Here is a 17666-nt window from a genome sequence, read left to right as displayed (position 1 = left end):
CTGAATTCTGGTTGTTTGCATAACTCCTTAAATATACAAAAAATGTACACTAAAACTGGTAGATTTTATGGCATATAAATTATACTTCAATAAAGCTGTTTTTTTTTAAAAGAGATTTAAGTGATATTCAAAGAAAAGTTCCAAGAGCACTAATTATTAATTTAAAATCACATATGTGAAATATGCATTGTAACAAATGTTAATAATAGAAAAGAGATATATTATGTTTTAATAATAAGCATCTTAGGTGCAAAATTACTCTTTTCTATTAAGGACAAAAGAATCCTTAATGAATTTAAACTTTAACAGAAGTGATCCAGGAAAAACTAATGGAATGAAATTCCCCTTGGTGATTGTGAAGTCTAGGAATAAACATGTGAAGGAATCCTTATACATGGAACCACTGTCTATAAAACTTTAAATTTCATTACACAGCCATATTAACTATATACCTAAATATTGCACATATTTAAATACATCATTTTGCAAATTCACTGTTTTCTTGTAATTATTTCTAGAGCTATTTGGTAGCATCACTAAAGATGTGCATTTAAATTCTTTTTAATTTTTAGGTCATGATAAGAAAAACAAATACCGTTTTGCCTTTAATAGCAAAAAATTCTAATAAATGAATCAAATCATCAGAAGTCTGACATTAGTTTTGCAAGTTCATTCTGACCTGAAGTGAACATTCACAAATGGTTGTAAATGATTGTACATACAGAAGAAAAGTGAATAGGTAATCTGAGTAGATGATCTGAATAGATGAGTTTATCTACACTCTCGGATGGTTACTACCATTTACTCAAATACTCACTGAGGTTGCCATTGTGGGGAAAAAATGTCAGTCAAAGATAAAGATATAAAAGTGATTTGAAAATTGAATTGAAAAGTAATTTTACTTTCAAATGGTTTGCAAATGTAGATGTTAAGTTTGGAATGAATGTCCTTAATGACCATAGCTGGGAGAGTTATACACCTGCTGATCACTAGAATATTATAATAAATGAGGTTGATTTTCTTGTTGACTACCCCATTTTTTCTCAATATGGTCTCATTACTTTTTCTATCACATTGCTGGCCCTTAGCTATAAATGCTCACTTACAGATATAAAAATGTATTAACTCATATTTTTTTTAAAGACTGTATCTTTAAATGCAAGAGAAGTTATGCCAGTGTTGCTTGTCTTTTTCTGCTTTTTTAGGTCACAGAAGGTTTTAGATGGTGAAAATCAAGCCTGTATTACAAGTGAAGAGATGTTTTACAAGCAGCCTTCCTTACAGCAACTAAATTGTCCCCAAAAAAGCACATAAGCATAATGAAGCTTTTAAGTAGTCACACATATGCATTTATATTCTCTCTCTCATGAATGACTAATTTTAATTTTTTAAGTAGCAATTCAACTTACTTTCAGAACCATTAAGCTTAGCACATGATTTTGTTTTCCCTCCAAAACCAACTATTCTTGATTATGAGATAGGGAAAGTTTGCATATTTATTTTTGCAAAGACAGTAGAATAAAATCTCATCACCATATGTGTGGCTGAGTCCTAATACCTCTGTCCTAAGCTGAACATGTTATCATTTAGAAATTCTTCCAGAAATCAGCTGTAATTATTAGATTTCACTGAGAACTATTTTGTGCAAATCAGAACTCGACCTCCACAAGGGCAAAGTCATGCCATACTGAGCTTTCTAGCCCAGGGAGCTCACCTCCCTTAATATATATTTGCTGGATTACATTGAAAGAGCTGCTATAGAGAGGAAAAGATTTTTACATAGTGCTTAGAAGTATTCTGTCTGGAATATTCTTCCCCCCAGACTTCTGCCTGGTTCCAACCTTCACTTTATTCAACTCTTGCCCAAATGCAGCTTCTCTGGGAAGTTTTCCCTTCTGAAAAGCTATCTCTTCTGAAATATTACTTTCCATCCCATTTCTATCACTTTGATTGTACTTTACTTTTCTTTATAGCTCTTTTTGAGAGCTGACATGTGTTCTTGTTTACTTGTTTTTTGTTTATTAGTGTCTTCCTTCATTAAACACATGCTTCATGAGGGCAGGACTTTGTTTTATTCACTGTGATACCCCCAGTATCTCCTTCCAGGCTTAGCACTCAGTAAGTACTTAATAAATAGATAAGCAAATATATGATTCCCAGTAGGAAACACAGACACCTCAGCAAATATTTCCCAATTAACTACAAAGCTCTGAACCAATCTCTGTAAAATGCTGTGCTAACCAGGACGTGGTCAGCCCTTGTGGACCTTACAGGCCAGTAGAAGAGACAGATTGTAACAGCAGCTATGGTGAGACCCATATTTTTTCACTAGGACTTGACAGAAGGATGAAAGATGTCATGGGTCCCCACCCATATGCACTTTCTGGCTTGGAGGTTGGAACATTGATAGAGGATTTCATAGTCATATGTGGGCCAAATTTTAGTTATTAGAAAATCAAAGGCCAGAAATACAAAGGGTTTGGTAAACAATCCGTAGCCACCCAAGTTGATGGTGTTCAGTCCTAAGTAGAGCTTTCTGTGTTTCAGGCACTGTCCTCAGCATTTTTCATGTATTCACTTAAGCAGTCCTCATAACAATCCTCTAAGTACTATTTTTCCACATTTTACTGATGAAGAAACAAAGGCATAGAAGGTTAAGTAATTTGCCCAGTGTCACACAGCTAAGAAACGGTGAAGCTAGAATTTGAACCCCCAAAAAACTGGCTTCATAATCTTCTTAATCATTAGGCTTATTTCCCTACTTGTTGATAATGTTGGTCTAAAATAATAACAGTTTGTCACTAAAAAAACAAAAATACCAATATTTGAAAATGACAACTCAAGATAACAACATTGATGATGAATTTGTAACAAATTGTCCTTCCCCCAAATTGCAGAAATTCTACCTCTCTTTTGCTTGTACATTTGTGTATTAGGAACTTCACAAATTGTCACGCCTTTCAGGGCGATATGACTTCTTTATGGAATTTAGAATGAGAAACTGTTTTAAAGTCTAAAATGGGCCTTGGAATACCAAATTCTAGTTACCTTTTTAAACTCAATCAAAATGTTACTAGCAAGTGGTAAAACTGAAATACATGGGACTACATATTATTCACCTATAAAAACAAAGGAAAAGATTTGTACCTTATTATGGCCTGTAAAGTGAACTACAGTTACTGGCCTCCAACAAAGGGGAATGAAAATTTCAGTGATAAAGGTTAAAAATATGCTGTTTAAGTGGGGGAAAAAGGATATGATTATTCTTAATTTGGAGAGCAAAGATGTTTTCAAGGAGGAGGTGGATTTCTAACCCAAACTGTGATGGATTAATATAATTTAAATTGACATGAAGAGGCTTTCCAAGGGAAATGTATAAGCAAAGGCATGAAAATAGAAAAGGATGGAATATTTTTAAGTAGCAGCAAGAATGCTAGTATTGTCATTGTGGCAGCCCACTCCAGCACCCCATGTTATATCCTCTGGATCCACCTCTGGTATCAGCTGCAGCTAGAGTAGACAGCTTGGTACAAGCTTGCTTGGACAGCGTTCCATATCAAGTGCCACCCAAGGGCCTCTTTGATGTAGTGGAAGCCTGCTCTACTCCTCGATAAGCACAGCCTGGAAATACTGGGGAATTAAGGCCCCAGAGGTACCCCTTAACCATTGGGAGTTGGGAATCAGTGGACATAGGCTTCTACCTCCCACTCTTCAAGTGGATGATTCTAGAAAGTGTTCTGTATGTGTCTCCAGATCTTCTGGTAGAATGGAGTTCCTGTGGCCCTATAGGAGTGTTGTTGACAGTGCATCATTATCTTTGCCTTTCCTCTTTTGTTGTCTTACTCTTGCTGCTCCCTCATTTCCACTTCTTGGAATCATCTCTCCAAATAAACTCCTGGCACCTATGTCCTTTTCTCAGACCCTGCTTTTGAGTGTGTGGCTTTTCAAAAGGCTGCACAGCACAGTCAGGGTATGAGATAGCTCAAAGGATTGGATTGTCAAACAGACTCACAAGAATCAGGGATTTTAGCCAGTTTCGAAGTACATGTAAAGCAGAAAGAGATACAGGACTGCTGTTGAAGCCTTCTAGTCCTTTCTGTATGCACTTTGGCCCAGATTTAACAGATGACTTCTGTAAGCCGTACCTTCTCTAATGATACCTGGGAGAGTATCACCCAAAGGGAGCTGTTAAATTTATGGCTTATGTGACATTTTCCAGGGAGTTACACCCCATGAGTGCATGAATTCAAGGTTTGTTAACCATAAGCAATCGTAGACAGATCAGGTACATCCAGCAAAAAGTATTTCATTAAGGACTTTCCCCCTAATGAATACCATTAGTGTATTTGCCAAAAGATGGGTCATGTTTATAAGAAACTTTGGCTGGTCCCCTTTCTCTTTTGAAATGCCCCTTGGTAAAGGGGGAGAGAGGGGTGCAGGCTTGTAACTCAGCCTTTCCTTCCTAATAAGCATGTGGCCTTTCAAAAACACTAAGGCAGGGGAGTTCCCATTGTGGTGCAGTGGTTAACGAATCTGACTAGGAACCATGAGGTTGCGGATTCGATCCCTGCCCTTGCCCAGTGGGTTGACGATCTGGCGTTGCCGTGAGCTGTGGTGTAGGTCGCAGACGCGGCTCAGATCCCGCATTGCTGTGGCTCTGGCATAGGCTGATGGCTACAGCTCCAATTAGACTCCTAACCTGGAAACTTACATATGCTGCAGGAGCTGCTCAAGAAAAGGCAAAACAAACAAACAACAAACAAACAAACAAAAAAAACACTAAGGCAGGCAGCTACCTTCCTTTATTTCTCTTGCTTTGACTCCTGGCTCTGCCCCATACTAGCTCTGAGACCTAGAACAAGTGGCTTAGTGTCACCGAGCCTTTGATACATTAGTAAGATGTAAATATTACTTCCTGTTTCAAAGAGTTTTTGGGAGGAGTAAATGAAATAATGTTGGAGAAATGGTACACAGGTTTTGGAACATGGTAAGGATTTAAATGTTGCTCTTCTGTTTTCCATCCTTTCCTATTTGTAATTATAGCCTTGATATCTCCCTTACACACAAGAACCAATCTTGGCTTTATTCTACAACTCCACTCTTTCTCTCACCCCAGTCCTAATATTTTGTCCTGATATCTCTGAAATCCCCCTGATTTGTATCTTATACTGCTTATTATATGAGGTATGACAAGAAGAAGATAAATAGAAGAATGTGGTAAAAGGTGATATTGGAGTAGTGGCTAAGGATAAGATTTTGGAGTTCCTTGAATAACAAGATAAAGAACTTTATTTTGGACTTTATTCTTTAGACTCTAGGGTGCCAGAGAAAAAAATTGGAGCCAAAGAGTGACGTTCAGTCCCCATGGCTGGCCCACATGAAGAATGGACTGAGAAGTAAAAAATTTAGAGGTAGAAAGAATAGTAAGGGAGAATATTTAAAGCAACAAATGACCTAAACTAGCATTATAGCTGTAGAAAACCAAAGAAAGAAACAGATACGCAACTACTAGGGAAGTGACTTTGACAGAATATTACAGCTAATTGGGCTGGTAAAGCCCAGATGTTAAAGACAGGGTGCCAGAAGTTGTTCTCAGGGGTCCTCACTAATAGCTGAGAGGATTTTAAGTACATGAGGCTGGTGGTGAGACAGTGAAGTGACTTGAAAGACATGGAAGTGAGTAAAGTAAGATTAGCCTCTGAGCTTTTAATTGTAAGATAATAGTTCTTGAATCAGAGGAGTTATTTTTTAAGCAAATCTAAAGGGAGTGTTTGTCCCAGTGGCCGGTTAGCTGAACTGGTTAGAGTGTGGTGCTAATAATAATAATAATAAAGGAAGAATTTGTCAGTGGAAAATAAGTGAATATATACTTACACAAACACCCTCACAAAGATAAACATGAGCTCTCTTCTCTCAGACACAGTGAAGGGTAAGAGTCTTAGCCATCAGATATTAAATAATTTCCCCAGGAGCAAAATTACCCTACTCTGGTTATGTTTATAAGCAATACATGCCCCAGAAGAAAGAAAGCATGTGGTTAAGAATGTAGATATTGGAGGAGTTCCCATCGTGGCGCAGTGGTTGACGAATCCGACTGGGAGCCATGAGGTTGTGGGTTCGATCCCTGGCCTTGCTCAGTGGGTTGAGGATCCGGCATTGCTGTGAGCTGTGGTGTGGGTTGCAGATGTGGCTCTGATCCCGCGTTGCTGTCCCTCTGGCGTAGGTCAGTGGCAGTAGTTCCGATTGGACCCCTAGCCTGGGAACCTCCATATGCTGCAGGAAGCAGCCCTAGAAAAGGCAAAAAGACAAAAAAGAATGTAGATATTGGAATCGATTTGATTTGAGTTTAAATCTAGACTGCTAGATAAGTCTAGCAGTCACTTAACCATACTAAGTTTTAGTTTCCTCATCTGTTAAAATAGAGATAATAATAGTAGATATTTTATAGAGTTAATGGGAGGATTAAGTGAGATAGTGCATATAGAGTGCTTAATGTAGTATTAGCATATAGAAACTATTCAATAAATGATAGATATTTAATAATGATAATACTACCTTTCCTTTGGGGAATGTGTGCATCAGGTACTGAGGTGTACATCACTTGTTCTGATGATATGCTAAGCAGACAACCTTCTGACACTTGGTAGTTTTTTTTCTTTAGATGAATTCCAACATTGCAAGAGCTTACACTCCTGTCTTGCAAGCTTTGAGATCACCCTGTCAGGAGGCTTTACATGGGATCATGGTTGGAAGGCCCTCATTTTTTTACGTATCAGAAGATCAGACTCAGAATGGAATCCAGAATGGAGCAGAAAACAATTCTAAAAGAGTGAGAAAGAGGAAGAAGTGAAAGGGTACATGTTTTTCATCCAATAAACAAGTATTCTATTGAAAATATTTGGTTCTGGTACTTCAAGGATATAAACCAGCCATCTTGTCACTCTTAGCATAAATCTGACAAATAGTGGTCACTCAGCGGAAATGAATGAAAGAGGTTCAGCCTAGCATAGTAGTGGACCTACAGCTGAATGACAGAAATGGCAGTGGATTTTAAAGTGGAAAAGTTTTAATGCCTGTCTTTGCTACTGAGTAGCTATGAATCTATGGACCAGCAGCTTTCTTATTTCCTAGAGTTTCGTTTTCTCATCTACAAATTGAAGAATGAATATATTACCTTCAGTGAAGTATTGTTTTGAGACTTAATAAGATAATGTATATGAAATGTGCTAAAAGCAAGTACTTAGGGAGTTCCTGTCATGGCGCAGTGGTTAACGAATCCGACTAGGAACCATGAGGTTGCGGGTTCGATCTCTGTCCTTGCTCAGTGTTTTAACAGTCCAGCGTTGCCATGAGCTATGGTGTAGATTGCAGACGCGGCTTGGATCCCGAGTTGCTGTGGCTCTGGCGTAGGCCGACGGCTACAGCTCCGATTCTACCCCTAGCCTGGGAACCTCCATATGCCACAGGAAGCGGCCCTAGAAAAGGCAAAAAGGCAAAAAAAAAAAAAAATTTAAAAAGAAGCGAGTACTTAAAATACTTATTTTCCCCCACACCCACACTAGAGTATAATTTCCATGTCTTAGCTACTTCTGTGTCGCCAATACCTTGTATTGTGCCCCTAAGGCATTGGCTGAATGTTAATTGAGTGAATTGATGGTTCAGGAAGAAAATTTGGGTAGAAGACCTCAAAGTTGAATAGTTCCTAGTGATAATAGACTGCAGAGTGAGACTGTTCATCAAAATCATTAAAATGAAATAGACTTATTAGTTGTCATAGTGAAAGAAGTTAGGTTTAGATTAAAACTTGCTCTCTATGTAGACAAAGTTACCCAGAATGATGGCAGAAGAGGAAAAATGTGATTCAGGTGCCAAAATTACCCAAAAATATGAAGAATGCCCAAAGAGCTATAGATGGTAGGTCATTATTGGCTAAATTTAAGGGAAAATAGTTTTTAATGGTTTAAAGTTTTAAAATGTTAGCATCAAAGAAATTCAAGTGCATATAGACCATTCACTAGTCATTTGCTGAGTCATACAATGTCTTATTACTTTTTTTTTAAAATAAAATCATACTTTTGGAGTTCCCATTGTAGCTCAGCATGTTAAGGACCCAATAGTGTCTCTGTGAGAATGCGAGTTCCATCCCTGGCCTCACTGGGTTAAGGATCTGGCATTGCCACCACGTGCAGGCAGGTTGCAGATGTGGCTCAGATCTGGTGTTGCTGTGGCTGTGTCATAGGTTATAGATACAGCTCTGATTCAACCCCTGGCCTAGGAACTTCCATATGCCACAGGTGTGGCCATAAAAATAGCAATAATTTAATTTTTTTAAAAAGCGAACTTTGCCAAGTATGTGTTCTGACCACAATGGAATTAAATTAGACATCAATAGCAATGCAATATATACAAAAGTCTATACTTTTTGAAAATTGAATGGCACTCTTCTAGGTAACCCAGGATTCACAGAAGAAACCATATGGGAAGTTAGAAAATATTTCAAACTGAATAAAAATTAAAATACAACGTAATCAGAATCTATGGGATGCAGCTAAGGTAATGTTTAGAGGAAAACCTGTAGTTTTAAATGCTTATATAAGAAAAGAGAAAGGTTTAAAATTAATGATCTAGAGTTCCCATTGTGGCTCAGTGGTTAATGAATCCGACTAGGAACCATGAGGTTGCGGGTTCGATCCCTGGCCCTACTCAGTGGGTTAAGGATCCGGCGTTGCCGTGAGCTGTGGTGTAGGTTGCAGATGCGTCTCGGATCCTGCGTTACTGTGGCTGTGGCATAGGCCGGCGGCTACAGCTATGATTAGACCCCTAGCCTGGGAACCTCCGTATGCCGCAGAAGTGGCTCTAGAAATGGCAAAAAGACAAAAAAAATTTTTTTAAAATAAAAATAAAAAATAAATTTAAAAATTAAAAAAATTAAAATAAAATAAAATAAATAATAAAAAAATAAATAAAATTAATGATCTATCTTTCCATCCACGGAAACTAGGAGGAAAAAGCAAATTAAACCGAAAATAAGTAGAGGGAAGGAATAAGAAAAATAAAATCAGGAATCAATAAAATTGAAGGACTGTTGTGGCACAGTGGAAACGAATCCAACTAGGAACCATGAGGTTGCGGGTTCGATCCATGGCCTTGCTCAGTGGGTTAAGGATCCAGAGTTGCCACGAGCTGTGGTGTAGTTCACAGACATGTCTTGGATCTGGCGTTGCTGTGGCTGTGACATAGGCTGGCAGCTGTAGTTCTGAATAGACCCTAGCCTGGGAACCTCCATATGCTGAAGGTGAAGCCCTAAAAAGACAAAATTAAATTAAATTAAATTAAATTAAAATTGAAAACAAAGAATAGAGAAGTTTTTCAGAGCCAAAAAAATGTTTCTTTAAAAGGATGAACTTGATAAACCACCATAGGACCGATTAATTTAAAAGAAGTCACAAATTACCAGTGTCAAGAGTGAGAGAAGGGATACATAAATCCTACATAAAGGGAATTTATGGCAGTAAACTCAGTAACTTTAAATGAAAATCACAACTTATCAAAACCGAGACAAGAAAAATTAGGAATCTCAATTTCCCTATAAATCTATTAAATTGAATGTGGAGCCATAATCTTCCCACGAAGAAAACTTCAGACTTAAATTAATTTTATTAACATGTGAAGAATATTTAGCAGCATTTTAAATAAATTTTTTTTAGACAATAGAGGTGGAAATACTTCCTAGATCACTTTATGGAATTAAACTCTATTATCAAAACCTGACATAGGTATTACAGTAAAATTACACACCAGTGTCCCTCATGACAGTATAAAAATTCTCAACAAAAATGCTAGCACAATTGAAATTTAGACCAAGAATAGAAGGTTGATTTCACATTTGAAAATCAGTCAGTATAATTCAACGTATGGACAGAATAGAGAAATATAATAGGATCATCTCGATCAATGCAGAAAAGGCATTTGACAAAATTCTACACCTTTTCCTGATTAAAAAAAAAAGTCTGAAAAAAAACTAGAAGTACAACTTCCTCTATCTGATAAAAGAAACCTACACCTAACATCATGTTTATTAGCAACTTAGGAACCACTTTTCCCCTATAATTAGGAACAAGGCAAGATTTTCTTCAGTATATGTCAGAGGTCTTAGCCAGGGCAGTAATGCAAGAAAAATAAAAGTTATAAAAATTGAAGAAAATAAGTCTGTATTTACTGAAGAATGACTGTGTATGTATAAAATTCTTAAGAATCTACCAAACAGCTACCAGAACTCATGAGTGAATTAAGTAAGGGCCCAGGAAACAAGGTCTGTATATACAAAAATCAGTGGTATTTCTATATACTAGTTGTATTCAACTGGTAAGTGAAATTTTAAAATTCATTTTCAGTCATGTCAAAAAACAAAACAGGAACAAATGTAACAAAACATGCAAGACTTCTAAAATGAAACTATAAAAGATTTTGAAACAAATTAAACAAGGCCTTAATAAGTAAATTGAAAGACTTCATACATTTCTCCTTAAATTTATCTATAGCTTAAACACAATCCAGGTTAAAGTATCAACAGATCTTTTTACAGAAAATGACAAGTGGATCCTAAAATCTATATGGAAAATCAAAGGCCAAACAAACCTTGAACAAAACCAAGTTGAAGGGTTTCTTTATCTAGTTTTAAGCCTTACTATGAATCTGCAGTAATCAAAGCAGTGTGACAGTTGGTGTAAGAATCGACAAATGGAAAAATGAAACAAATGGATCAATAGTCCAGAAACAGATCCACACACACTTTTAGTCAGTTGATTTTCAGCAAAGTAGCAAGGTATTTCAGTGAGCAAAGTAAAGTTTTTAATGGTGCTTGGACAACTGGATAAACATAAAGAACACACCCAGTAACTCACACAATACAAAAAAATTAACATAGAATGAATCATAGACTAAATGTAAAACTAACGCTATAAAGATCTGGAAGGAAACATAGGAAAGTACTTTTGCAACTTTGGGCTAGGAGAAAATTTTTTTTTTTGGTCTTTTCTAGGGCCGCACCCACGGCATATGGAGGTTCCCAGGCTAGGGGTCTAATTAGAGCTGCTGCTGCCGGCCTACACCACAGCCACAGCAACCACAGCCACAGCAATGCCGGATCCTTAACCCACTGAGCAAGGCCAGGGATGGAACCCTCAACCTCATGGTTCCTAGTCGGGTTCGTTAACCACTGTGCCACAACAGGAACTCAAGAGAAAATTTTTTTAAAACACAGAAAGCACTACTGTAAACAAGGATGAATCAGACCTCATGAATATTAAAAACTGCTAAGCAAAAATCATCAGGCAGGAAGCTAATCTAGAAAAAGCACATACGAGTGTCCTGTGTGCTATTCTTAATACTTTTCTCTAACTTACAGATATTTCTAAATAAAAAGTTTTTAAAAGATACCATTAAGATGATAGGCAAGATGGAGTTCCCACTGTAGTACAGCAGCTAAGGATCCAGCATTGTCTCTGAAGTGGCACAGGTTTGATCCCTAGCCCAGCGCAGTGAGTTAAGGATCTGGCATTGCCACAGCCATGGCATAGGTTGCAGCTGCAGTCCAGAATGAATCCCCAGCCCATGTATTTCCATATGTTGCAGGTGCAGCCAAAAAACAAAACAAAACAAAACAAACACCAGATAATAGGCAAGAAAAATGCAGTACATATATCTGATCAAAGAACATGTATCTAAAATATATAAAGAATTCTTATAATAAGACAACCCAAAAAAATTGAGTAAAAGACTTTACAGATATTTCACAAGACATACCAATAAACACATAAAAGTATTCAGTGTCATTCATAAGAGAAATACAAATAAAATTACAATGGTATCCAATTCATACCCCCAGAACTAAGATTAAAATCTGATAGTACCAAAACTTGGTGAGAATGTGGAACCACTGTAACCACTTTGAAGAACTGTTTCTATAAAGTTATATGTATATCTTTCCCAATGACCTAGCAAACCCACTCCTACTTAACGAGAGAATGAAAAGACACATCCGCAAGACGACTCTTCAGTCATATTCTTACAGGCTTTATTTGTAAGAAGCTAATACTGGAAACAAATGTTCAACAGGAGAATGAATAAATTGTTGTCTTGCTATACAAGACTCGGCAATTTGAAAAAAGAAGTATTGATTGTTGCTACATCAGGGGTGAATCTTAAACACTTCATGTCAAGTGAAAGAAGCCAAACACAAAAGAGTCTGTTCTACATTATTCAATTTATAAGAAATTTAAAAACAGACAAAACTCATTCATGGTGATAAAAATCAGGACTGAGGGTTGACTAAAGGGACCAGGAGGGAACTTTTCTAGGGTAATGGAAAAGTTATGTTTTATTTGAAGTGGTGATGGCTTGAGTATATACATTTATCAAAATACATGAGATTGAACAATAAAATCTGTACATTTCAGTTACACAGATTTTATCCCAATGTATAAATAAAAGAGACCATATCTGTTTATTTTTATGATATCCATTCATCATTCATGGTAGAATAATTCAGTTACAGCTTCCTATTGTGCACAATAAATTTATAAACCCTTTCTTGACCTTATTGTAAAGACCTTGGCATGATTTGATCTTGCCTCCCTTTTCTACCTTATGTCCCTCCATTACCTACTTAAGTCCTAGCTCTTCTGGCTTTACTGTCTGAAGTAGTTTGTTTTTTGATATTTTTTAGTTAAATCTCTTTTATTTTCTTCATTTCATCTAGGCTAACTTGCATTTATTTTGCTTCTTAATAATTTTTTCACCTGCCTTTTTTCCACTAAAATAGAAGCTCCAGGAGGGTGGGGACCTTACATTTTTCACTATTCTATTCCCCGGTATATTCCCAGGATATTGCTTGACTCAGGGAATATTTGTTGGATATATAAATGAATGAATGTTCCTATTGTTCCATATGTTGATAAAGTGAGAATATACTCAAATGTTCCTGTTTGGAGTTTGGTCCTTACCAGTTCAGCTAAAAATGACGTAGTCTTATCCCTACAGACAAAGCAAACCTTAATAAAACTGTGTCTCAAATAAGTTTTTGGTTAATGTAATCAAACTTTTTGTTTGGTGCAAAGGAATTTTTGTCTCTCTTTTTCTTTCCAGAATTACTGTATAGTCTTTCCTTCTATTTCCTAATTAGAACTTCTTACAAAAGAAAGACAGTGCCTTCCAAAAAATTTTGATCCTAAATCCTGTTGTTAAAATGTTTGAGCACACTAACCAAATGTGTATGTATATTTATTTCAAAAATTTATAAATGAGTTGCTGTACCACTGTATAATGAAACATGCACAAATAAAACATTTTAAAAGGATGGTATGAAAGCTAGTTCTAATATTTTCCTCCTCCCCCATGTGCTTATCCCACTTTGAAGACACTACTACCTTAGGGCAAATATTCCACATTTACTTATACATCTAAGTGTAAAACTTGAAAAGCATTAACATCTTTGCATTTTAAACCTTACCTCTGACTATGGATTGAAAGGCTTTATTGTTTTTTAATGAATTTATGGTACTGTTTAGTGGAGGTAGGGTAGAATGTTTAGGTCTGGGGCATATTCTGAAATCATATCACCTAATTTTTACTTTATTTATTCTTAACATTGTTCAATGATATTTTATAGAAAAATATGTGTAGTATTTTAGAGGAAAGAAATGAGATTAGAAAAGTGGGAAGTAAGGCAAAGAGCTCTAGAAAAGGCTATGTTGATTTTTTTTAATTGTTAATTACACTGTAAATATTGGTAGTAGTATTTCTGAATGAAATGTAGTCTCCTTGAGGAATTGCAAATTATAGAAAATTATCAGTACATGTAGACAATGTTGCTTAAAAATGGAGGAACTATCACTTAAGGCAATATCAATTCTTCAATATAACAGCCTGAGACAGGTTTGGAGATTTTAAGCTTGCTTTGTTACCTCTGAGACCTAAAGGAAGCAGAACATAAAAATGAGCCTCTATCAATTTGAAGCAGACCTAATCTTTGTGATCATGGCTGTGGTCTAAATCTATTAAAGATGTTCAAATTCAGTGTCCTTGGTATCACTGTGGGTTAACCTGAATAGTGAGCAATAAACTTGTGTATTATAATTCTGGTTCAAAGATATGTGCTTGGGAAGTGAAACTGACAGTCAGTGTTTTGTGTCTGTCTCTAGGCGGACTAAGGGCCTATATAAAATGACAGGTGCATTTTTAGGGAAAGAAACCCATAATGTGTTCCTATTTAGTAGGTGACAGTATGTCCCAAGATAACACAAGCTTAAGGGGCTGGAACAAGCATGGTTATTAAAGGCCAGCATTTTCTCAGTTCATACAAATTGAATTTTTTCATAGGCTAGAAGACTGTGGAAATCTAGGGTAAAGCCTTGAAATAAATTAGCATATTAAGTAAATTTATACACTCAGGCTTGTGAGCACTTTGAATTTAAGGAAGAAATTTTATTACTTCTCAAAAGAAAAGGGCACTTTTAAAATTCTGTGTTTGATCTCCCTGTTGGAAAAAGCCTATATGATAAATTATATCATTTTGATGATTATCCAGAGATGTAGTTATTATGGTGATGGGAATCTTTTTCTCTTTCCTTTTTTTTCAGAATTACTGATTTAAGGAACATAAAAAGAAGATTATATTTATCAACAGTCCATAAAGAAGTGTCCTCAACCCCTCTTCATGCAAAAATCCCACTCTTCATGATCAAGCGCAAAATTGTAAGTATCACATGAATATTTCCTAAAATATTAAATTCATTTCAGCAAATATTAACTCTGGGCCTACTTTGTATATGAGGCATTTTGTTAATTTCCATGGTGGTATTAAAACATGAATAAAAATTTGTACTCTTTCTTTCCCTTCAGTAAATGTTAAAATCTGGGAGATGGGCAGAGTTCCCATTGTGGCTCAGTGGTTAACAAATCCAACTAGGAACCATGAGGTTGCAGGTTTGATCCCTGGCCTCACTCAGTGGGTTAAGGATCCAGCGTTGCCGTGAGCTGTGGTGTAGTCATAGATGCGGCTCGGATCTGGTGCTGCTGTGGCTCTAGCATAGGCCAGCGGCTACAGCTCCGACTAGACCCCTAGCCTGGGAACCTCCATATGCTGCAGGTGCGGCACTAGAAAAACACAAAAAGACAAAAAAAAAAAAAAATCTAGGAGGCGGGCAAATATAATTGTTTTAATATCTGGAATATCACCAAAACTGTTACAGGAAGCACAGAACAGAAAGAAAGGGAAAGAAATCCATATGACTACAAGATGAGGAGAGGTTTCATAAAGGAGATCGCTTGGCAAAGGGTTTGAAGGACTAGAATTTTAACAGGGAAAGATGAAAAGCTGAGCATTCCAAGCAAAAGGAACAGCATGAGTCAAATCATGGAGGCTAGAAGGTTGTACATATTTGGAGAACAGAGAAGGATTTATCGTTGTTGCCAGATTTTAAAAAATAGCCTTAAGGAAACATCAGTCCTACAATACAAGAGCCTGATAATAGGTTGGGAGATTTGTATTATCTTTTAGGCCCGAAACAGCATAATGTGTAAGTAGGTGAGCACTAGGTTACAGGCTAGTAAGCTTGGGCCTGGTACAACCAACTAGTGTTTCTCAAACGTTGATCATTTCAGTACTGCTCTCATGACTTTACTATGTTTGTGTAGTACTTGTTCCAGTATGTACTTAATACTTTCCTTTAAATCAACGTAACTTTTTTTTTACTTAAATTTATTTTTAAACTTTATATCATACAGAAAAATGAAAAATGAGTATAACTTTCCAGAATTAAAAAGTAACTGAAACAATAAACAAACTGAAAACAAAACAATATTTTAAAATCCAGCTAAGTACTATTTCCTATTTAGGGCTCTGTCCAGAGGCCTATTCTTTGTTAACAAGGGTTTTTCAAGGGTTATATACATGTTGAAGCTTTTTCTTGGGCCATTATTAGGATTGAAAGCAATCTTAGGATAAAGGGAAAATTTTTTTTCCGTGATCTGGAATCATTTAATACCATGCCCATGTACCATCTAAAACCATTTCACAAATGGTGCATGTTCTACTCTTTGGAAACCATTATAGCAAAGAAAAAGAAGCCATTATAGCTTTTGGTTTGGAGAGTCAGTTCTGTGCTTTGGGAAGATTGCTCTGGTTAGTGACATTTGGAATGGGTTGGAAGGGCTAGAAAGTAGAGATGAAGAGAATATTTCCAGATAGGGTAAATGAAGACTAAGTCAGTGCCAGTAGAGAAATAGTTGTAAGATAATGTCACAAGTTTATAGTTCAATGAGCCATACATATTTAAACATATTTTCCATAACATGTTTTACATGCTACGAGAGCAGGACCCATGCTGAACTGTGGAGCACCAAGGGAGTGGTCATGGAAAGACTTTCAGAAGAGGATGCCTGAGCTGGGCCTTGAAGGATGAGAAGGCATTAACTAGTTCAAATGGGGGCAGCATTCCTAGAAAGGGTAGCATTAAGAGTAGCTCCATGAAATATGCAGGCAAGTCCAACAATCCATTGTTGCTGAAAAAAGACAAGAAAAGTCAGTTAAGTCTTAAGGCTGAAGAGGGAAGCAGGGCAACTTCCTTGTAGACCTTGTATTTATAGCCATGGAGCTTGGACTTTTATCTCGTAGGTGATAGGGAGCTATTGAAGGGGTTGCCGCAGGAAGTCATAGTCAGATTTGCATTTTAGATAGAACACTGTTTGGAAGATGGGTAGGAAGGATGAGACCAGAGGCTAGCAGGCCCAGTCAAAAAGTCAGTGCTATGGTCACAAGAAGGTAAGCTCCACGAGAGCAGAGGTTTTGTATCATTTTGTTACTCTTCTATCCCCTGTTCCTATAGCAGTACCTGGCTTCTCTTAGGCGCTCAGTAATTATGTAAGTGGGTGGATGGATGTATGATGAATGGATGGTGAGATGAATGGTGGGTGTAACAGAGATGAGGTCCTAGAGTTGGAAGATAGAAATCAGAGTGGTGATGAGGGAACAGAGTTGAACAATAACTAAGATTTTTAACTGATGATTATTTAGATGTTAGAAATGAAGAAGAAGGAAAAATTGAGGATGACTCCCAGTTGACTTTCTAGTTTAGATGACTGATGACAGTCAATACATGGAAAGAATCCAGGGGAGTTCCCGTCGTGGCACAGTGGTTAACGAATCCGACTAGGAACCATGAGGTTGCGGGTTTGGTCCCTGCCCTTGCTCAGTGGGTTAACGATCCGGCGTTGCCGTGAGCTGTGGTGTAGGTTGCAGATGCGGCTCGGATCCCGTGTTGCTGTGGCTCTGGTGTAGGCCGGTGGCTACAGCTCCGATTCGCCCCCTAGCCTGGGAACCTCTATATGCCGCGGGAGCGGCCCAAGAAATAGCAACAACAACAACAACAAAAGACAAAAAAAAAAAAAAAAAAAAAAAGAATCCAGGAGAAAGAGCAGGGTTAGAAAGGCAAGATGAAAATGTTGATAAAAGAGTCTTTAGAGATTTACATTGAGAATTTAGGGAGTGCATATATGCTGTAACATATATGGATGCTAGTCCTAGAGAGACGTATTTCTTGGCTATTTGGGCTTCTTCAGCATCCAGGTGGCAGTTAAAGTCATGAAAATGGATGAAATTGCCTGCA

At 37.0% G+C, this 17666-nt stretch overlaps 1 protein-coding gene across 15 annotated transcripts in view; it reads left to right on the top strand.

The window, feature by feature from the left end:
* The window catches only part of C13H3orf67 (chromosome 13 C3orf67 homolog), a 282335-nt gene that overhangs the window by 76752 nt on the left and 187917 nt on the right, over positions 1-17666 (top strand). For all 15 annotated transcript variants that reach the window (XR_002337601.1, XM_021069115.1, XM_021069106.1 and 12 more), the window contains one exon: positions 14640-14754. Coding sequence is in view for 14 of the 15 variants with exons in the window: in XM_021069115.1 (XP_020924774.1) it covers positions 14640-14754 (115 nt within the window). In the remaining variant the exon portion in view is untranslated. The remainder of the gene's footprint in view (positions 1-14639; positions 14755-17666) is intronic.

This window comes from Sus scrofa, chromosome 13 (assembly GCF_000003025.6).
Source record: "Sus scrofa isolate TJ Tabasco breed Duroc chromosome 13, Sscrofa11.1, whole genome shotgun sequence".
Taxonomy (NCBI): Eukaryota; Metazoa; Chordata; class Mammalia; order Artiodactyla; family Suidae; genus Sus; species Sus scrofa.
Note: the sequence above shows the minus strand (reverse complement) of the source record. Positions and strands in the feature narration are given on the sequence as shown.